Raw genomic sequence first — 23,618 nt, 5'->3', positions numbered from 1 at the left:
AACCTGTGTTAGTGGTCACCTACTGAACACCAGGATGTTGGCTGTTTACTCCAGGTTCAAGTAATATTTTATAACATGTATCAACAAGTCTAGAATAAGCGAAATTCATTTAACCCTTTCACCACTGTAGACCATAATGGACTGATCCAGATCAATGCATGGTAGAGTCTACTAAAGTTACATAGGGGTGAAATCTTTGAAATATTTCTTTGTTAATACAAACACGTACCTAAATATCACGTCCTACGACATAAAATATAATAATTAATTAACTACATATTTATAAATAGCGACCGCTAACGATAGGTGACCGTTTATAGCAGGTGGTCGCTAAGAAAGGTTTGACTGTATATTAACTGAGAAGAACCATTATGTTGATACATAGCCTATTAGTTATAGACCAAGTATATTTGCCGAAACTTAATGCTCTCTCAAAGTATGTGGAATCTGTATTGTTTCCATTTTTTCATTGTTACAGGGTGGCAACAAATGGTGACATTGAGATGCTATCAAATCTGCCATACGACTCATTTGATTTCAAAGTGAGAGTAGTGGACACAGGGGTGAAGATAGGTGGCAGTATCACCACAGCCACCTCTACTACCGTAGTGACACTTACACAGCAGGAGCTGGACGAGGAGGCTCCCTACAGGGCCGGATCTGTTAGACTCAGTGGTACCTTCACATTTCTTTATAGGATCAATAAAATCTGCAAATACAAAAGAATTGCCAAAGTTGGATACACATTCTAAATCAAATATATTAACTGTATCTGTAATTCAAAATACATACATTCTGTTGTCACAATGGTCAAATACATACTGGGTATCTATAGAACACCACTGTTGTGTTTTTTGTAAATACATACTGGGTATCTATAGAGCTCTACCTACTGTTGCCTATTACGTAAACTAGAATAGCTCACTCCTCAGTAATAATGTAGGATGATAAAAGACTTTGGACAACCATCATGATGTCCTGCTGTTCATCGTTAACTGTTTTGTAGATAACCCATGAGAAACATTTATGTTTTAGAGCTGTAATCCCTGAAGTATGAAATGTCTTTATTACACAGGTGTGATCCCTGAAGCAAGAAATGTCTTTATTACACAGGTGTGATCCCTGAAGTATGAAATGTCTTTATTACACATTTGTCGTCCCTGAAGCAAGAAATGTCTTTATTACACAGGTGTGATCCCTGAAGTATGAAATGTCTTTATCACACATTTGTCGTCCCTGAAGCAAGAAATGTCTTTATTACACAGGTGTGATCCCTGAAGTATGAAATGTCTTTATCACACATTTGTCGTCCCTGAAGCAAGAAATGTCTTTATTACACAGGTGTGATCCCTGAAGTATGAAATGTCTTTATCACACATTTGTCGTCCCTGAAGCAAGAAATGTCTTTATTACACAGGTGTGATCCCTGAAGTATGAAATGTCTTTATCACACATTTGTCGTCCCTGAAGCAAGAAATGTCTTTATTACACAGGTGTGATCCCTGAAGTATGAAATGTCTTTATCACACATTTGTCGTCCCTGAAGCAAGAAATGTCTTTATTACACAGGTGTGATCCTTAAAATATGAAATGTCTTCATCAAATGGTTGTGTTCCTTGACGCATCTCATAAAAGTCATTGTGAGACATTTCTACATATCCTCTGTTCCAGGAATCACAGCCAAGGAATTTATCAGTACTCCTTCCAATGGTGGCAACAGCAAATACGATGAAACCCGTAAATTAATGTCTGATAAACTGGGTAAACCTGTTGAAAACGTACAAATAGTAACTATAGTTGATAAAGTTGATAGCGAGCCTCACACTTTGGAAGTTCGTTTTGCCGCCCACGGCTCTCCGTACTATACGAGTGCACGCCTTAATGGAATCGTCACCGACAACAAGAATGAGGTAGGTTAAACCCGACTCAACGAATCCTTCATGATGCCTTTGCTTTCTATTCTATAAAAGATGTTCTTCATGAAGACACTGATAATGAATTTTAGTTGATATTTGGGTTCCCTTGAATGTCTGTAGCAATGTTTGTCTGTAGTAAACTTCTTATATCTCCTGGTATTCATTATAAACTTGTTGTATTGTAGAGATGAGTATATCTTACGTTCCCTGGTATTCATTATAAACTTGTTATATTGTAGAGATGAGTATATCTTACGTTCCCTGGTATTCATTATAAACTTGTTATATTGTAGAGACGAGTATATCTTACGTTCCCTGGGGATTAAAATGTGCTTTAATGTTTAGTTGAGCAGATGAAGCCACTCTACACAGAATCCAAATCAAACAATTGTACAATTTAAATTTAAAGTTTATAGCTATTTACATTTGCCCTATAGTTATAATAAATTTCTTCATCTTGCTGTTTATCTGTTCTGTTGTTAAACTTGTTGATGTTTGGAGCAGATGTAATGTCCTCTGAAAAATAGTTTGATGTTTTGAATACACGAAATATACAGTTTCCTGTAGTGAACATTTTTATTAAGTCCCCTCAGTGTAAGCATGTTTTACTGTAGCTAGTCCTGTATTCTGAATAAATCTTTTTTCTATCTTTTTCATTTGATATCGGTGACTGAGCTTCAAATGTAAATGACTGATAAGCTAACAGATTTTGTGATGTTTTGAATTCAGGATATTCTTAATTCTTAAATAATTTCTTGCATCCTACACAGTTTGAAAATGCCTTCGGTGGTAAGGTGGAAATGGTGGGAGTTTCGGAGTGTCTCAAGGAGTCGTGTGAGGGAGGCTGTTGGGATAAACTAGTGGTGGAGGATGCTCCTAATGTGGTCAACGCGGGCACAGACACCAAAGTGGGCGTGATATCTGGCGTAACAGCTCAGTGTGGCTGTCGTGTGCCTGTCAATCAGACGGAATGCACTCCTGACTATTGCTTCAATGACGGCCAATGTGTCAAAGATGACTACGGACTACTCTCGTATGTCATTATCCTTATCATTTTAACTTTCTACATTGAATTACAAATTCATGCAGCCTTGGCAATAGTCTATGTTTCCAAATTAAAGATAACGTGGATATAGACAGGGTCGGACCATTTTTGTAAGTTGTGTGATTAATGGTGTTCAATGCCACAGTTTTTACCAAATTTCATGAAATTTACAAGAATTGATATTAATCTATCTATCCCAGTGGAAGGTCAAGGTCAAGTCAACAAAATTTTGTGTTATTGTAGGTGTGTATGTACAGCCTCATTTGATGGTCCAAGATGCCAGAACACAAAGAAAGGTTTCACAGGAAGTGGATATGCTCTGTTTAAACCACTAGAGCAGTGCCTGAGGTGGGAGACAAGCATTGAGTTCATCACAGAGAATGCCAACGGAATCATCTTTTACAATGGCCCTCTTACAGACTTGTCCTACACTGATCCTACTGACTACCTGGTCCTACAACTCAGAAATGGATATCCTGAACTCAAAGTTGACCTTGGAACTGGTGCTCTGACCTTGTACCTCAGTGGAACAGGAGCCAGTACCCTCAACGATGGCAAGTGGCATCGTATTGACATCATCAAGGATGGAAAGGTACGTGATATTTTAGTGTTTCACCCTCTTGAAACATGACTATAAACATGGATAACAAAGAATCGTGTTTCCCTTCCACACAGAATATAAACGTGTGATAATCTACTTTTAAATATGATTTTAGATATTTTTCTCCTTCTATGGTAGTAAAAAATGTTGCATCAAAGTACTATAATTTAGTCTAACCAGAAATATATCTTCCTTTTTAAACTGAAGAACGTCTGACATTACTTTGTTTGATATGTGCATATAGAAGACAACTGACAGTGAACTTTATATATAAACATTTATAGAAGATCACTGACAGTAGACTTTATATATAAATATTTATAGAAGATCACTGACAGTAGACTTTATATATAAAATATTTATAGAAGACCACTGACAGTAGACTTTATATATAAATATTTATAGAAGACCACTGACAGTAGTCTTTATATATAAAATATTTATAGAAGATCAATATTTATAGAAGATCACTGACAGTAGACTTTATATATAAATATTTATAGAAGATCACTGACAGTAAACTTTATATATAAATATTTATAGATGATCACTGACAGTAAACTTTATATATAAATATTTATAGAAGATCACTGAAAGCAGATTTCATATATATAAAGATGCATAGATGATCACCATGACGATGGAATATGTATATTTGTAGATGTTCACTTTGGTTGTGGATGGCTGTCGGTCGGCCTCGGCTGGAGACAGAAGTAGTTGTGAGTTGTCTGGATACTCCAAGAGTACGCACATGTACCTCAATGTCAACACGCCGCTACAGATGGGTGGGTTGTCTCCGTCTACTGTAACAACACCGCCTGAAGTCATCGAGACAAAATTTACTGGATGTATGAGGAACCTGCGACATAAGGGAGAGGTAAATATGCCGAGACCACATTATCATCCTTTAATTTTCCTGCATGTGTTCAGGATATACGACCATATATTTGATATTGTTATTCACACTGAACATTTAAATGACCTATTTCTTGGATCAGTAACTGTTACAGCTAGAGCTATCACATGTGAATGTTTTCCAATAAAAACACTGTTAGGATCTTTCTGTCATTCTGAAATCAGAGAGCAATCATACTGTGATGTCAAATTTAAATTATAACGGAAATTTCAAAACTTTTTTTTATTGACATTCATCGCACATCCGAAAAAAGAAAATGCTGTTCTCACATTTGATTAAACAGATTTTTATGAGGCATTGTTATATGGCCATACTGAATTGTATTGTTCATGACCTTGACTATTGTATTTGTACAGCTGTATGACCTTCACACTGGAGGTATATACGCGGGGACCACAGACAGCTGTCCCGAAGAAGACCAGGCCTGCGGTAACAAATGTGGTGACAATGGAGAGTGTCGCGTCACTGATATTTCCACTACCCCCAAGACAACAGAGTGTATCTGTGATGCAGGCTACAGAGGCAGCAACTGTGATACAGGTACAAATATTGCTAAAGAACTCCTTCCTCCCATGCCTCTACTCTAGAATATTTTACATCTTGCTTTTGTTCAAATTAACCAATTAATTGAAGATTAGTTTAAACTCAGGCGTTTTACACAACTATTTTTTCCAATCGGGGTCATTGTACCTTAAGACATTTTTAGATTTGCCAAGTATGAAAACTTACACTGAAATCACCATGGTTACAGTTGAGGCTTCAGTCAAATGTTTGGAGCTGTAGTAAAATATTGTTGGTGAGATGAGATTAATATTTCTTAGCTAAGTTTATGAAGTGACCAGCCTTTTCATGGTTTCTAAGTTAGTTCTGCTGTACATCCATATGGTGTAACCCATGTTTTTGATTGTCTTGTAATATTTTTAAACTTTTATTATTCTACTGTACATTGCAATATTAAGTAAAGGTATGAGTTGTAAGTTTTGAAAAAAAAGAAAAATATTATATGTAAATCAACAATTATAACTTTTTAATTTGTTTTGTTTCAGCCACCACCATTGTTGATTTTGGTGTCAATAGTTTTATGGAATGGTCGTTGGTTAGCTCTTTTGCCAATCAGCTGTCAGTGACAGAGACCAAGCTGAAGCTGATGTATCGGTCCAGGGATCAGGAGGGAGTCCTGTTCCACATGTCCTCGTCCGATGCTGGCAAGTTTATCAGATTACAGGTAAGTGTCGATCTGTGAGATGAAAATATTTAAAAGTTTTTAGTAGATAAGGTTATCCGATAAATGCTGTGAACTACAGGCCATAAAAAGACCTGGAGTTGAGTTTAGTGCTCAAAACCTCCTTGAATAAGGTGTGTCTCAAAAAAGTACTTGAATTTGCTAAATATTTCTTTGAATTGGCATTGGTCAAGATACAATTCAATTCATTATCAGAAAATGAAGTTAGAAGTGTGATATGTAACTAGGTACTGTTAACAGGGTGGGAAAGCCCTTGTTTGTGATGCCAGTTTATTTAGAAATTATCTGTTTAATTTCCCCAGATCATGTATAACGAGCTGTTATTGGACTATAACCTTGGTGGAGACCAAGGATCTCTGGCCATGCCAGGCATAAGAGCCAGTGATGGTCAGTGGCACAGAGTTACCATCACACGTATCAGCAGAAGCTTTGTAATGATGATGGATGGAGGGGAGGGACCTTACTATGTCACAACACATGGTCCAGCAAATGGTCAAGGGGAGATAACTTTGTTACAAAGGCAGATCTACGCTGGAGCAGAAGTAAACTATGCGGACAGCTCGGCTACAACTGGAACATATGGTAGCAGGGACTTTAACAGCTGTGAGTAGTAACTTTTCTCCCAGGTGAATTTCATAATTTATGCAGTCGTCAGATTTATATGTCACTTACTTTTATTTATCAATTGTCACTGGGTATGTTTCTTTAAACAGTTGAACCTATCCTAGATTTTTATTGATAATTAGCATAAAATTAATCGTAGATTGTTTTGGTGAAAGAATATGGTAAATAATGGTAAATTCTGAACTTTTGTTATGGTAAATATGTGGTTATATGGATGTGAGAAAGTAATATTGACCGAGACAAGGTCAACAGGTAAATATCACTTTCTCAGGTCCATATAACGATCACATATTCACCGAGATTAAAGTCTTTAATTTTTATACTAGCTAGATGCTAAAAAAATGTTTTAATCATGAAATAAGATGAAACATATAAAAATCGCCGAGGAAAACAATGTATTTGGTAGAGAGCATTGTAATGTTACCATTGAAATGACATTATGAAGTAAATATCGACCTGCTGTATAAAAAATAGTAACATTGGATCAATATCACAAATCACTGACCTCCACGTGACTATGATCAAACCAATGGAGATGTAGAGTGTCGGCTAATATTGACATTTAATATTGTGTTGCAGCCTGTTACAATGACATTCGGATAGAGAGGTAGAGTGTCGGCTAATATTGACATTAAATATTGTGTTGCAGCCTGTTACAATGACATTCGGATGGAGATGGCCTGGTTCCCCATGACAACTCAGGAATCCAACACCAACACAGATATAAAACTTGCCAAGCGAACATCTATTCAAAATAACTGTGTCCGTAACGACTGTGTTGGAGTGACCTGTCCTTTTGGCTATGTCTGTAAGGGATTGTGGGAAGCCTATACTTGTGTGTAAGTACTCTTGGCTATGTCTGTAAGGGATTGTGGGAAGCATATGCTTGTGTGTAAGTACTTTTGGCTATGTCTGTAAGGGATTGTGGGAACCATTTACTTGTGTGTAAGTGCTCTTGGCTATATTTGTAAGGGATTGTGGGAAGCCTATACTTGTGTGTAAGTACTTTTGGCTATGTATGTAAGGGATTGTGGGAAGCATATGCTTGTGTGTAAGTACTTTTGGCTATGTCTGTAAGGGATTGTGAGAAGCATATACTTGTGTGTAAGTACTTTTGGCTATGTTTGTAAGGGATTGTGGGAAGCATATACTTGTGTATAAGTACTTTTGGCTAGGGATTGTGGGAAGCATATACTTGTGTGTATGTACTTCTGGCTATGTCTGTAAGGGATTGTGGGAAGCCTATACTTGTGTGTAAGTACTTTTGGCTATGTATGTAAGGGATTGTGGGAAGCATATACTTGTGTGTAAGTAGTTTTGGCTATGTCTGTAAGGGATTGTGGGAAGCATATGCTTGTGTGTAAGTACTTTTGGGTATGTCTGTAAGGGATTGTGGGAAGCATATACTTGTGTGTAAGTAGTTTTGGCTATGTCTGTAAGGGATTGTGGGAAGCATATACTTGTGTATAAGTACTTTTGGCTAGGGATTGTGGGAAGCATATACTTGTGTGTAAGTACTTTTGGCTATGTTTGTAAGGTATTGTGGGAAGCCTATACTTGTGTGTAAGTACTCTTGGCTATGTTTGTAAGGGATTGTGGGAAGCCTATACTTGGGTGTAAGTACTTTTGGCTATGTCTGTAAGGGATTGTGAGAAGCATATACTTGTGTGTAAGTACTTTTGGCTATGTTTGTAAGGGATTGTGGGAAGCCTATACTTGGGTGTAAGTACTTTTGGCTATGTCTGTAAGGGATTGTTGGAAGCATATACTTGTGTGTAAGTACTTTTGGCTATGTTTGTAAGGGATTGTGGGAAGCCTATACTTGGGTGTAAGTACTTTTGGCTATGTCTGTAAGGGATTGTGCGAAGCATATACTTGTGTGTAAGTACTCTTGGCTATGTCTGTAAGGAATTGTGGGAAGCCTATACTTGTGTGTAAGTACTTTTGGCTATGTCTGTATGGGATTGTGGGAAGCATATGCTTGTGTGTAAGTACTTTTGGGTATGTCTGTAAGGGATTGTGGGAAGCATATACTTATGTGTAAGTACTTTTGGCTATGTCTGTAAGGGATTGTGGGAATCATATACTTGTGTGTAAGTACTCTTGGCTATGTCTATAAGGGATTGTGGGGAGCCTATACTTGTGTGTAAGTACTCTTGGCTATGTCTATAAGGGATTGTGGGAAGCCTATACTTGTGTGTAAGTCCTCTTGGCTATGTTTGTAAGGGATTGTGGGAAGCATATACTTGTGTATAAGTACTTTTGGCTAGGGATTGTGGGAAGCATATACTTGTGTGTAAGTACTCTTGGCTATGTCTATAAGGGATTGTGGGAAGCCTATACTTGTGTGTAAGTACTCTTGGCTATGTTTGTAAGGGATTGTGGGAAGCATATACTTGTGTGTAAGTACTTTTGGTTTTGTTTGTAAGGGATTGTGGGAAGCATATGCTTGTGTGTAAGTACTTTTGGCTATGTTCGTAAGGGATTTTGGGAAGCATATACTTGTGTGTAAGTACTTTTGGCTATGTCTGTAAGGGATTGTGGGAAGCATATACTTGTGTGTAAGTACTCTTGCCTATGTCTGTAAGGGATTGTGGGAAGCATTTACTTGTGTGTAAGTACTTTTGGCTATGTCTGTAAGTGATTGTGGGAAGCATATACTTGTGTGTAAGTAATCTTGGCTATGTCTGTAAGGGATTGTGGGAAGCCTATACTTGTGTGTAAGTACTTTTGGTTATGTCTGTAAGGGATTGTGGGAAGCATATATTTGTGTGTAAGTACTTTTGGCTATGTCTGTAAGGGATTGTGGGAAGCATATACTTGTTTTCCGATATATTGTGACAGCCCTACTTAATAACGATTCCCACTGAAAAAACAGAAACTGTTACTAAGTGTTGGAAACTGTTTTTTCTTGCATGACTATCATTTCAGTAAAGGAAACCGTACCTTGCCGCAGGTTTATGAGAAATAGTGAAGATGAAATATACAAACTATATCAACAACAGTGTTCTTATTTAAAAAAAAATAGCGGGTTAGAATAGGATTCAAACAATAGACTCCAGATTGTACTATCACTCTAACCAATTAAACCGGTGGTCAGCAGAAGTGTCCTGGCCCAACTGTGATACTGTTGTATCCAAACAGGAAAAAAGGGGAGGTAACTGTATATTGAAAAAAACACACAGTGCAGGACAAGGATCCTTTAACCCTTTCACCCCTAGGTAACTTAAGTAGATTCTACTATATATTAATCTGGGTGAGTTCATTATGGTCTACAATGGTGAAAGGGTTAATAACATTTGAGATTAGTAAAGCTATTCGTTTTTATATAAATTAATGTAAAATAGAAGAATGGATATAGCTGTTTTTTGTGAGATGTCTATGATCCGTGTGTTACAGATGTCCTGTCGGGAAGGAGGAGGTGAACAGTGCGTGTGTAGATATCAACTACTGTCGAGACAATCCGTGTCTCGGCTCTGCCACCTGTCAAAATGGCAATGGTACCTACATCTGCAACTGTCCTGAGGGTTGGAAGGGCAAGCGATGTAACCAGCTTGCCGTTGTTGAGGTGGTACCAGCTGGCGGTATCGGGGCTGGAGTTATTGCTGGTATCATAATTGCTGTGGTTCTTGGTAAGAGTTATTCAGAAAATTTTCAAAGAAAACCCCCAGTATTACCAGTATTTTAATCATAGTACTTTTATTCATCTATTCTGTCATAAGTAATGTTCAGCTAACCTGACATGACCCCTTCATCAACATTTTTCTTTATATCTTTTTATAAAATAGAACTTTTAAGTTCAAGATTCAGAATATCTTACCTGTGGTGTAGAGCTAGGAAAACTGTAAAAATAAATAACCTTGATCCACTTTTGCGATCTCATTTTCAAATGAGTTAAGATTTTAAATTACTTCTACAGAACTGTTAGGCCTGGATTTGTTACATTTGTCCTGTCACTTACAAGGATAAAACAATATCAACACTGTTCAAGTCAGTACATGATATAAACCTGATTTGAAGGTCACAGGTGCCAACGTGTTCAAAGACATCACAAAATCTTTACGGAAACTGAACAGAGGCGTAGTAATGATATTTCACATATAGCCTTCTAGTGTGTTATCATGTTTGTACAGATGAATGACCTTGATCCAAGTGAGCTGTTACCAGAGGCTTCTCATACAACTTGCTTTCATAACAAAATGATTTTCTTTTTTCAGTTCTGATCATCGCGTTTCTTGTGGTACTGCTGTACAGGCGTTGTGTCAACAATGATGACATGGCTAATCTGGTGGAGGACGAGAAAGAGGATTACGACATCAGGGAGAACATTGTGGCTTATGACGAGGAAGGTGCAGGTAAGTCTGAGGGACATTGGGTAATATCATGTCTTATTACGAGGGACATACAGTTAAGTCTGTGGGACATTGGGTAATATCATGTCTTATTACGAGGGACATACAGGTAAGTCTGAGGGACATTGGGTAATATCATGTCTTATAACGAGGGACATACAGGTAAGTCTGATTGGGTAAAATCATGTCTTATAACAAGGAATGTACAAGTAAGTCTAAAGGACATTGGGGAGAATGTTATCTCCTGCCATGATACTGAAATACCTTGCATTCTCAATAGAACAAATTTAACACTGCACTGATTTGTATTTTCCATATAAAACTAAAACATTCAGACATGAATGATCACTGCCCCTAAGTTGGTAATCTGATGACAATGAATCTGCTGACAATAAACATTGATGAAAATAATGAATGTATGTTTCGGTACCAGGTGAAGAAGACCATGAGGGATACGACCTCAACAGACTTCGCAAGCCCATGGACATGTCCAAAGTAGATAAACCACTCATGAACATGGAGAATGAGAGACCAGTGAAATGTAAGTACTCAACATCAACACCAGAGCCTGTCAACACTTCATTCATGTAGAGGCGTTAAAAAAACATTTAACGCAGCAGAAATTATTCAAGATAATGAACTATTAATAATTGTAAACATCTACTGATAACATTAATAATTATAAACATCTACTGCTAACATTAATAATTGTAAACATCTACTGATAACATAAATAATTGTACACATCAACTGATAACATTAATAATTGTAAACATCTACTGGTAACATTAATAAATGTAAACATCAACTGATAACATTAATAATTATAAACATCTACTGATAACATTAATAATTGTAAACATCTTCTGGTAACATTAATAATTGTAAACATCTGCTGATAACATTAATAAATGTAAACATCTACTGATAATATTAATAATTATTAACATCTACTGATAACATTAATCATTTTAAACATCTACTGATAACATTGATAATTGTAAACATCAACTGATAATATTAATAATTGTAAACATCAACTGATAACATTAATAAATGTAAACATCTACTGATAACATTAATAATTGTAAACATTTACTGATAACATTAATAATTGTTAACATCTACTGATACCATTAAAAATTGTAAACATCTACTGATACCATTAAAAATTATAAACATCTACTGATAACATTAATAATTATAAACATCTACTGATAACATTAATAATTGTAAACATCAACTGATAACATTTATAATTGTAAACATCTTCTGATAACATTAATAATTGTAAACATCTACTGATAACATTAATAATTGTAAACATCTACTGATAACATTAATAATTATAAACATCTACTGATAACATTAATAATTGTAAACATCAACTGATAACATTTATAATTGTAAACATCTTCTGATAACATTTATAATTGTAAACATCTTCTGATAACATTAATAATTGTAAACATCTACTGATAACATTAATAATTGTAAACATCTACTGATACCATTAAAAATTGTAAACATCTACTGATAACATTAATGATTGTAAACATCTTCTGATAACATTAATAATTGTAAACATCTGCTGATAATAATTAAATTAATTGGGTTATCTGCTACCTTACACTTTATAAAAAGAATTTAAACCTCAAAAAATGTTGATGAATGCCTTATGGTGTGGAATGTTAATTGGGTTGGCATGTATACTACAAAACTGTTAAAGCTAATTTGTTCAAAGAGGAGGAAATCTGTACATAATTAGCTATAAATATCACTGAATTCTAATGAAATTTGTTCAATATTTATACTATACCAAAACCAAAATCCAAGTCTAAATTTGAGCTAAATCCGTCCATTTTTCTTTATCACTCAAGAGTTCTTTTAGTTTTACTTGTAAATTATGACTTGAACATGGACAAAGAGAGTTCATTTCTATGTAGAAATGAAGTTTTGAATTTTTCAAATACAGGCAAAGAGGGGCAATTAATCCTGATACAATCATATATTTTATAATGTATTGGGGTGCATGTATATGGTTTATTTCTTTGGATAGTGAAATAAAGAACAGACATTTCTCCCCTGCTCTTGTTTCAGAGTTGTATAAGCCTATTTTGTAAATAAAAATATAATTATATAACAAGATGTCTTAAATATATATTTTCTTCTTACAGCTGGTCCTCCACAAGGTCCCGGTATTGGAGAGTTTATTGGTGATCGCCTAGGTGACGCTGATGAGGATCCAGGTGCTCCTCCATATGACACAGTAATGGAACTGAACTATGAAGGAGCTGGTAGCTCTGCAGGCTCTCTAAGTTCTCTCAACACATCTTCAAGTGGCGGCGACCAGGACTACGATTACCTCAACAGCTGGGGCCCAAAGTTTGCCAAGCTGGCTGATATGTACAACCAGTATGAGGACTCAGAATAAGCTCAATATCACACTGGATACACATATTGGGTTGCTTAGAAATTAGGAGGTGGATAAAATACAGAAAGGACTACGAGGTTTAATAAGCTGCTTCGCTCGGATTTACACCTTTTGTGACAAAAACAGCTATTAAAAAGAAGTTAAGCTCTTGTTTTCAACGGCCAATGAAATAACTGAAGAATTCTTTTATCCATTTCACAGTTACCCATGATGATTCCTCCGTATGTGTATACCATCTTGATTATATTAGGAAAAGTCCCTGTGACTATCTCAAGCATTTACGACAAAGTCTTCCTGACCCTCGCTTTCATATTATCCTGACAAACGCGTGGTAAAGAAGATATTTCGTCTCTTGAGCATATTAGGACAAAAACCCTGTGACAAACTCGAGTATTTACGACAAAGTCTTTGTGGCCCTCTGGAGTATATAAGGACAAAATCCCTTTGACTATCTCGAGTATTTACGACAAAGTCTTCTTGACCCTCTGGAGTATACCAGGACAAAATCCTTGCCACAACCTCGAGTATGTTAAGACAAAATCCTTGGGAGTTGATCATGGCAGATGTGTTGTACCATGCTTACATGCCAATCTGATGGTATCATGAGAACGAAGTTTCCTTTATGATTCATCAATGACTTTTTGTTGCAAGAGATCGTGGGATGTGTCCTAAAAATATTTATCTTCCTGCCTAAAAGGGTGCAACATTTTAGAAGATGAATTTATATCCCAATATCACAAGTCCCCATACAAGCTAACGATGTTGATATATATACAGAATTATTGAAAATACCAGGTGGTTTTCTGTGTATCAGGAACTTGTATATTTGTTACATGGATTTTTGTAACACATTTCAACATATCAGATGATTAAGAAAGTATATGCAAAATGTAAAGAGATGAATTATTTTTATCATATTAATTGATTGTACATGTCTATGTCATGTTTCACGGTTTTTTTCATTTTGTTCCAAACAGATAATCACTGTGCACAAACAGATCTTTACATTTTATGACTTGTTTGTGGACCAACTTAGATTTGTTTGAAACTCTCTTAAAGAGTATAATTACGTGGAATGTGTGATCTGTTTGTATTGCTAACTGGCTCCATCAACCTGTGTATAATGTTGAAATCACTAAGGTGAAGAGGTCAAACACCTCTAAAAACAGGTTTATCACGGTCAAAGATATAGCCATCTGTTACTGGAGATTCCGCCAGGCTGTGGGATTGATATTTTTACACAGTATTTCGCAGATTTGTTGTTACTAGTACAAAAGATTTCCAATGTGTCATAACTACAAACGTCAACCTGTCTACCGGGGAAATGGCTCAGAATTTTTGTAAAAAGTTAACAATTTAAACAAAGTGTGACATTATTTGATATTTTGTGTAATTACGTGTGTTTTGTAAAATGTAGGATGATAGAAATATATTTAAGGAAGCTAGGTAAAATATTGTAAATAGTAACACGATATACTTTTTATATAGCAATAATTCAGCTCATTAATGTTAACAGAAATTCTATTTGAATCCTATCAAATCATATATGTTTCCATTTCTATAATACATCTGTCCGAAAATCTCCATCTAAACTACATTCAGCATGGAGACTTAGATATTTCTCGTCTCTTTGTTAAATCAACATCTAAATAACATTCATCATGAAGACTAAGATATGTCTCGTCTCTTTGTTAAATCGCCATCTAAATAACATTCAGCATGAAGACTTAGATATGTCTCGTCTCTTTGTTAAATCGCCATCTAAATAACATTCATCATGAAGACTTAGATATGTCTCGTCTCTTTGTTAAATCAACATCTAAATAACATTCATCATGAAGACTTAGATATATCTCGTCTCTTTGTTAAATCAACATCTAAATAACATTCAGCATGAAGACTAAGATATGTCTCGTCTCTCTGTTGGGCTTGAATAACTTCTCTCCTTTATGTATTTAAAGCCTAATAGTCACATACACTTACAATGCTAATCACGTCATAATGTGACTTCTTACGAATAAAGTAAACAAAGCGCAGTGACTTTTCCCTAAACAGACAAGGGTCCCTTTCTCATATCCGGTTCAACCGGTAATTTGTCTGTTTTTAAATGTAATATTTTCGGGTATACATCCTGGCAGGCCTGCAAATATTAATACAGGCCTTGCAAGGGCTCGCCAGAAAGCAGCATCAGATTACTAGGTCCGGCCTTATTTCATGAATGAAAAACTGGTCCAACCAGTCAAATCGTTTGGATCGCGTTTAACCAATGCGGCCTTGGTTTTGTAATAATTCCAATATGAAACCAAATAGCATTAACTTGAAGGAATATGCAACATATCAGAATAGTATAGTGATATACCCTACATCTCATTACAGTAAACTGTCCATGTACATCACTAGGAAATCCTTACTTGGTATTCCGTTGTCCCAAGTCACTCATACACATGGATCTAGACCATTCCATTGGTGTAATGGGGGTACACATGAACAACCCTACTCTCCCTTTATGTGTATAGTGGAATAACTTGCCTTTTTATTTAGGCAAGTCTAAATTGGTCGGAGGTGTTAATGGTTTTATCATAGTGATTGATTTGTTTGTCAAATTATAAGGACTATTCTATAGATTCTGTATATATATAATATAGTTATGTGAAAGAGTGCTCATGTATTATGAAATAAAAGTATCGGAGTGATTAACAGGTACTACGCATTGATTCCCATGACAGATATTATATCATTAGGATAAATATATAAAAATTGTTATTAAGATAAAATATAAGTTATATATTTTCGTATATAAAGCATGTTCCAAGAATTAAATATTTAACTGCTCATTCCAGCTGGAATTACGACCTAGTCATAATGGGGGTAAGGAATATAAGAATTTTATCTTTATTATAAGTGGATATCAACTATACTGATCATAATTAATCTGTATGCAAGAAGACGGTGTGAAGATATTCCATATATAATTGTATTATCACGAGAGAAGAGATCACGCAGGAGTTGTAACGTCTCGGTGTAAAGATACTATGTACATCATAACTATATAATCACGAGAGATGTGTCACGCAGGAGTTGTAACGTCTCGGTGTAAAGATACTATGTACATCATAACTATATAATCACGAGAGTTGTGTCACCCAGGAGTTGTAAAGTCTCGGTGTAAAGATACTATGTACATCATAACTATAAAATCACGAGAGATGTGGTCACGTAGTTGTAAAAGTTTCATCATTCACGGTTTAGCATAGGAAATAAAACTAACAATCATATCAATAATCACCCGTTCATTCCTAATGATAACACTGCCTAAGATGTGCTAGTATTGATAAACTAGATGTGTGAAGCCTAAACGTGTCCCACATAGCAGCATTCTGTGGCTGTGAATGTACAAAGTAATGGATTTAAATGTTGATCTATTTCATCTTCCTTCCATCAAGTTTAGATGGGAGTATTTAGCCTAGCTGTTAACGATAGTGTGTGAATGTCTTTCAATTTTCCTTTTTCTGATGAAGAAACGAAGTATTTTTTTTTTCTTTTTTTTTTCCAAAGATATTATGTTAATGAATGATTTTATTTAGACTCGCTTCGTAAGTCATGGTCGTCTATTCAGGTTGTGAGGTGATGACGTCAGCTGTTAGAAGCTGTTGGAATCATCTGTGAAAAACGTCTTCGAGCTCAACTTGTCATCATCTCATTACCGGTTCACAAAATAAAACAAGAATAATTTGTCAATTTCAGTGTTTATTATATGGTACGTGAAAACAAAAATGGGTTTTCAGACAGGTACAAGAAAAATGTTTCATTTATTCATCTGTATTTTTAAATATCGACAAATTTTATTAAAAACGTGATCATTGTAAAATTACATTTGAAGTACACTGTAGTTGTAAAGATATATTTTCCTGAGTGTAGACTGTAAATATTGAAGTGGAAATGTCTTGGAAGTATCAAGTTATGTCTATATTTGTCTCTTACTAGTAACTGTTAAAAAATTCAAAATCATTTATCTTAGAACACAAATGATATATCTTGCCACAGGTATCTGAAGCAATACCAATTTAAATTTTGTAATAACGGATCTTGATACACTGGTATGCAGGACAAAAGTTGACATTTCTTGTATTTTTCTTTACAGAATTTCTATGAGGTGCAAGCTGAATGCATAAAAAATGCACAATAAAGCTGAATGCATGACACTTTATCTGTCGGACATTATAACTGGAAAATGATAAAGTTTCATATTTGAATTTTCTTGCCGTCATCAGTTATAGTTTAATGTTTTATCAGTTATAGTTTAATGTTTTGTCAGTCTATGTCATTAAAACAAGATAATAAACTCCACCGCCATACATGATGTTTTAAGGAGAAACATTACTGTTGAGTATCGTTAAAATCTGAGGTATTGCTTTAATCAGATAGATGAAATGTGCTTGTCTCTTAAACCTTAAAAGAGTGCTTTTCATTAATACATTTAAAACAAAAAATATGAAAATTAGAAGTGTGTAAAAGTATTAACATATTGGAAGTTCTGAAGCAAGCCAACCCTGAACTGTATATCTCTGAATTATCATTTAACATCATCACTTATCATTCTACTTGAACTTCTTTTATATAATGTCTTGAAGTGTGGTGCTTTGGAGTTACACAAAGTTCATTGTATTTTCAAATCAAATAGTTTACTCTTTTACCGGTTAATTTGTATTTTTAACAAATCCAATTCATTAATTTTTGTCATGTTTACTTAAGTCCTGAGGATATTTTTATCAAGTAAATTATCATGTTCATGCTTGTCTCTCAGAAGAAAATCACAATTTTCATATATTGTCCCCAATATAGTCTAGGGGGATTAGACTTCATATTCCTATTTTGAATAATAAAAGTCACCTTTTTAATACATTGTATTGTTCTTGTTTTCTGTTTTTAACCATTATATCTACGTAACTTCAATTACAAACTTCAGTGCCTCTTATCAAGATTGTTACATTCAGTGTTTTTTTTTAGCTCACATAACATGAAATGCCAATGAGCTTATGCCATAGTGTGGTGTTCGGCCTCCGACATGTCCATTTTCCCATTCAATCAACTTCTTCTCAATAACCAAACACCTAAGTTGATACATAGGAGTAGCATGCTGAGGGAGGCCTACCAAGTTTGTTCAAATGTCAAATGAATAATAATAAATAATAATATACAACATTTATATAGCGCCCTATATAATTTGTAAAATTACTCTAAGGCGCTTTACAACATATGGATAATAGTAATGGTTATAATTGTGAAAACAAACAACAAAGGCTTGCAATCACTGCTTGTGCACATAATTGAACAAATAAAAGGGTGGTATTTACATGACGTCTTTGCAAAGATTCTAAAATGCAGACGTGAAGAGGTGAGTTCTCTCTTTCGAGTACGAGAAACTAGCCGTGCTGCAGTGTTCTGGACCCTCTGCAGACGACTAGTTAGTTTGTCAGATATACCACAGAGCAGGGTGTTCCCATAATCCAATCAAGAGGTAACAAGTGAATGCACCAAAATCTTGCATGCATCTGCAGTTAGAAACTGCCGAATACAGCCGTTGTTCCTTATCTGGTAGTAACAGGATTTGGCAATAGCGTTCACTTGTTTCTCCATGTTCAGAGAACCCATTTTCAAGGTCACACAGGTCAAATGTTCAAAAACAACTTCTCAATAACCAGAAGGCCCATCACAATGATATTTAGACAGTGGGATGAATGGCTGCTAAGTTTGTTCAAACAAATCACCTTGAACTTGGGACAATTGGCCAGTATTAGGCTTGGATGAAGGCTATCAAATCTGTTCAAAAGAATTACCTAGTCCATTTTCAATGTCAAAGGGATCATAGGTGTCAAAAATATTTAAGCATCTTCTCAATAATCAAAAGACCACGGGTAATTATATGTTACTAGTTGCATGCTGGGATGAAGGACTACCAAGTTTGTTCTAATGATTTACCTTTAAACCAACTTTCAAGGTCGCAGGTCATATTGGCTAATATCACATGCTCAGATAGATGGCTTCCAAGTTTGCTCAAATGAATCTGAATACCAAAAGGCATAGTGCTGATGATATTTAGCCATCAGTAAGCTGGTTTGAAGGTCTATGAAGTTTGTTCAAATTAGTTTCCTTATTCGACAATCAAGGTCACAGGGTCAAATGTGTTAAAATCTTTAAACTGGTTCTTCTGAATAACCAAGTGTCGTAGGTAATGGTATTTAGCCTGAAGTTTGATTTAATCCATTTAGATGTAGTGATCTTTGTTATTGCATGAGATAATACTAGAATGAGCGATACAGGTCCATTGGGCCTCGAGTTACACCTGTATTTTACATATTAACAAACATTACAACCGCTGATCAAGACAGCTATACACATTCCTAAGAGCTAAGGTTTTATCTCTGTACATCTAAGGTCATGAACCTGTCTGAAAGGCTTTGGTAATCTAGAGTTCTATACATCTTCCTTTTTATTTATCTTTATATTTATAGTCTTATTGGTGCACAAATGAATAATTTCCTTTATACATTTCACTTTTTTTGTTATTTTAGACTTTACTCAATATCACACCACATGGTTCATACTTTAACGAGTTAAACCTTTTTAATTATATAACAGAAATTAATATCTTAATACAAGGTCCTTTTGATACAAAGTTAATTTCATCTCTAAGTTCTTTTTCTTCAAGATATCACAAACTCCTAAAAAGACCTGGTAGCAGTCTTCAAATGAAACATAACCTAAATATTTTCATTATTTTAGACACTGAATTCTTATTTTTTTCATTCAAAATGATGAGATAAAGTCCGTAATAAGATGTTTGTATTACGGTAAGATAAATTTCCCCTACCAGTGATAATTGTATTTATAATACTTACAGAGAGCAGAAACATTTTGGTTGTCATTATATAAACTTTTAAGGATTGATTTTTCAGGGAAAGATAATGTCTGCTTTACTAACCACTAGTACAAACAAATGAATAAACTTTGTAATATATAAGTTTTATTACTTCAATGTACACATCTGTCTGTGTAATCACAACGTAACAATAAAACAGTACATTGTACAACAAACCATACACAAACACATTATGGTTCTAGGATAAGTTTGTTGTTACATCGGTATCAGCTACAACTCCTCTCAAACATCATAATCTACCATGAAACCCAACATCCTCTCAAATATATAATTAACGGAGACAATGCACAGTTTCTAAAAAGTTTAAAATCAAGTGTGAAGCCTCACATTCCCGTAAAAACTTATACCTACTGTGATGCCACACATGATCCTTTCACAGATTATAATCTAGTGGGAAACCAGTGCCCACAGTGCCCCTTAAAGATATCTCAAAGACTGAGAAACTGAACAACCCCTAAAAAGTGTGTTATCTTCTCTTTCTTTCCTATTTATAATTTACTGTGTAGATGATGCTACACAGTATCTCAAATATACAATCTAGAGTGACATCGACCCTTTAGTTAAAATCTACTGAAAAGTAAATATTAACCTTGTCAATCAATAGGTGTCTGATAAGGTCATGACCTCAGTCTTTAATGTATTTGATTTACAGTTCAATCTGCACATGAGTATACCCTCCCCTTGGCCCTTTAATTCTCACAAGAGCATGTCTTCAGCCCTTGCATACATTTATTTTACAACCAATTCTCACGGGAGCGTGTCTTCAGCCCTTGCATACATTTATTTTACAATCAATTCTCACAAGAGCATGTCTTCAGCCCTTGCATACATCTATTTTACAATCAATTCTCACAAGAGCATGTCTTCAGCCCTTGAATACATTTGTGTCATGTTACAAATTAACACCAGGTCACAACCTGAGGCTGCCACTACATCTGTTCTAATGTCGGACTAATTCAAGGTTCTCACATCAGCTTGATACATCCATCGTTTTGGACTTTTTCAGTGATTTTCCATCCTCTCCTTTTGTTTTCGTCTTCTTAGGTTTCTTCACCTTTTTAGGTGAGTTTCCATTTAACTCTTTCAGTTCATTTAGTTTTGGTGAATTTCCATTTTCTTCTTTTAATTCACTGTCATTTGGTTTCTTCATCTTTTCTGGTGAACTTTCATTATTTTCCTTCATTTTTCTCTTCTTCTGTTTCTTTCCCTCATTCTTTTCACTGCACACAAAACACAAACATATTCCATTATAAACTTTTGATCCTCTCCTGTTAAATACATCCCAGTTGGTTATGCAATAGTTTGGCACTTGTAAGACATATTTTTGATAAATTCTGCAAAATGTTGTAATTGATCAAAATTGTATCATACAGCTACAGCAATGAGTTAAGCCCCTTTAATCCTGCCATCACTACTCCACTAATACCCCACTATCTAACCAGTGATTTAGGTGATAGATTGGCCTTTTTATACGCCCGTCAAATTTTGACAGGAGTATTATGGTATGGGGTTGTTCGTTCGTTCAGTGTAAACTTTAGTTTGTCTGGCAATCTCCTCCTACATTTTTCGACCGATCTCTTTGAAACTTGGTATACATTATAATCATGATATCAAGTTGTGTCCCCCTTAACAGAATTTTGATTTGATAATTGTTCCAAAAGTAATTGCCCTTTGTTCATTTCAGTATTTTATTTTTTGTACAGAGATCTCCTCCTACATTTTTTGACGGATTTCTTTGAAACTTGGTATACATTATAATCATGATATCAAGTTGTGTCCCCCTTAACAGAATTTTGATTTGATAATTGTTCCAAAAGTTATTGCCCTTTGTTCATTTCATTAACAATAACACTATATGGCATTCGACGGGTGTATATTGTTCCGCCCCGCGGTACTCTTGTTCTTTAAAAGACTTGGAACAGGATCATCTAGGCTCATGCTGCATACCCATACCGGGTATTTCTTTATTTGGAGTTTAACATTCTCGCAACAGCATGGGTCATATCATTCTCAATACTCTTCCTCCTACACTCTCCTACATTCTACACCACTGGAATGTGTCATAGCAAAATCGAAGGCTCAGTGTGTACCACCTTGTTGATGAGACAAGAAGTCTAATTTGATCCTCTCGTGTACATCAAAAGAATCTGTCGGTTGCGTAACGGTACAATTGACTGGCGTTGAATTTGGGTGTTGCTCCTCTGTAATCTTCAAAGGACAGGTGTCACAAAGGACAGGTGTCACAAAGGACAGGTGTCTACCCGAGACCAATCAAATAGCTAGCCATGTGCCTCAATTTTGCTATGACATATTCCAGGGGTGCAGAGAGCGAAAGTGAGCGTAACCCCTGGAGTATCGAGGATGGGGTCATATGTACGACGAGACTCTCCTCGTACAACTTTGGTAAATCTCCAAGGAAAACATTGTTATAGGAAAGACAAATCACTTGCTACCAATTTATACGCAGTAAACTAGTCCAACGTGGGTAACTTGAATCATTATCAAAGTGAACATGGTGAAGCCAGATATTGTTACTCTAGGTCCCACGTATTCCATGGAATACCCTTGACACGGACACATTTGTTATGTTGAATTAATAAATCAAATTCATACAATTTGCAAAGAGTTTTAAAAATGTTTGCAAAATAACATTATATTTGAAAACATATCTTACAAATACTTTGGAAAACTACTTATAGAAATTTTCGACTCCTGCCCTTATTCAGTCTCACTGAGGAAATAATTTTTTAGCACCTAATGTCCTGTTTTAAATGACTACATCCAGTCACAAAGATGCAGTCAATCGAAATAAAAGACATCAGAATTTTCACAATTTTTTCCTCAATGAGACTGCAAAAAGGACAGGAGGCCAAACATTTTTTATGAGTAATATTCTATGGAATTTGTCAAAAAAGGTAGGGTTCCTTTTGGAGACTGTTCAAAATTATGGTTAACTTAATAGATTGTTTAAATTCACAACTTTATCTTAACTGGATGATTAGTTAGTTATATAACATCCTTGGGTTTATTTAGATAGGGGACTAAAGAGAATAAAACAGTCTTAGATAGAAACATGTTTATATAACAAACATACCGGCTATCCACTTCAAACTCTGGATTAGCCTTCTTCAGCAATGCACGGGCAAGGCGACGATTCTCTTTGCTGCATCGTGGAAGTAGATCAGTCAACCTTGTCTGGGCTTCTGCAGACAACATACAGCCCTGAAACAGTAAAACAAACACTTAGTATACAAACAACACACAATCCTGTCTACAGCAGGTTATATATTCAGGACACAACTTTGTACACAGAAATACATCTACACCCAGTACACAACCCAGTGTACAGGTATTCTTTTCCTATATTGAGTTCCCCCCTCGCTCTTTCATTTTTACCCTGTTAGAAGAAATCAGCTATCTTATTCTCTTCTCCATCATCCACACCTACCCCTTTCCTAGATATAAATGAATATTTAGGGGAAACTTGTTGGCCAGCGGATGCTACTGTTTTTTTGTGGGGTTTTCTGGCAGGGGGGGGGGGGGGGGG

General features: G+C 35.4%; 2 protein-coding genes across 2 annotated transcripts in view; one reads left to right on the top strand and one right to left on the bottom strand.

Annotated features, from left to right (window-relative positions):
• Positions 1–14,543, top strand: part of LOC110458557 (neural-cadherin-like) — a 60,957-nt gene extending 46,414 nt beyond the window's left edge. Inside the window, exons 23-35 of the mRNA XM_021510311.1 lie at positions 479–675; positions 1,672–1,910; positions 2,687–2,949; positions 3,205–3,553; positions 4,224–4,439; positions 4,835–5,018; positions 5,525–5,703; positions 6,024–6,324; positions 6,995–7,184; positions 9,745–9,977; positions 10,563–10,700; positions 11,131–11,238; positions 12,875–14,543. Coding sequence (XP_021365986.1) covers positions 479–675; positions 1,672–1,910; positions 2,687–2,949; positions 3,205–3,553; positions 4,224–4,439; positions 4,835–5,018; positions 5,525–5,703; positions 6,024–6,324; positions 6,995–7,184; positions 9,745–9,977; positions 10,563–10,700; positions 11,131–11,238; positions 12,875–13,131 — 2,854 coding nt within the window. The 3' untranslated portion in view covers positions 13,132–14,543. The remainder of the gene's footprint in view (positions 1–478; positions 676–1,671; positions 1,911–2,686; positions 2,950–3,204; positions 3,554–4,223; positions 4,440–4,834; positions 5,019–5,524; positions 5,704–6,023; positions 6,325–6,994; positions 7,185–9,744; positions 9,978–10,562; positions 10,701–11,130; positions 11,239–12,874) is intronic.
• A 5,999-nt stretch (positions 14,544–20,542) lies between these two features.
• Positions 20,543–23,618, bottom strand: part of LOC110458566 (myb-binding protein 1A-like protein) — a 35,826-nt gene continuing 32,750 nt past the window's right edge. The window contains exons 35-36 of the mRNA XM_021510322.1: positions 23,166–23,293; positions 20,543–21,291 (exon numbers count right to left, since the gene is read on the bottom strand). Of these exons, the coding sequence (XP_021365997.1) occupies positions 21,042–21,291; positions 23,166–23,293 (378 nt within the window). The 3' untranslated portion in view covers positions 20,543–21,041. The remainder of the gene's footprint in view (positions 21,292–23,165; positions 23,294–23,618) is intronic.

Source organism: Mizuhopecten yessoensis, unplaced genomic scaffold (assembly GCF_002113885.1).
Source record: "Mizuhopecten yessoensis strain PY_sf001 unplaced genomic scaffold, ASM211388v2 scaffold9651, whole genome shotgun sequence".
Lineage (NCBI taxonomy): Eukaryota > Metazoa > Mollusca > Bivalvia > Pectinida > Pectinidae > Mizuhopecten > Mizuhopecten yessoensis.
Note: the sequence above shows the minus strand (reverse complement) of the source record. Positions and strands in the feature narration are given on the sequence as shown.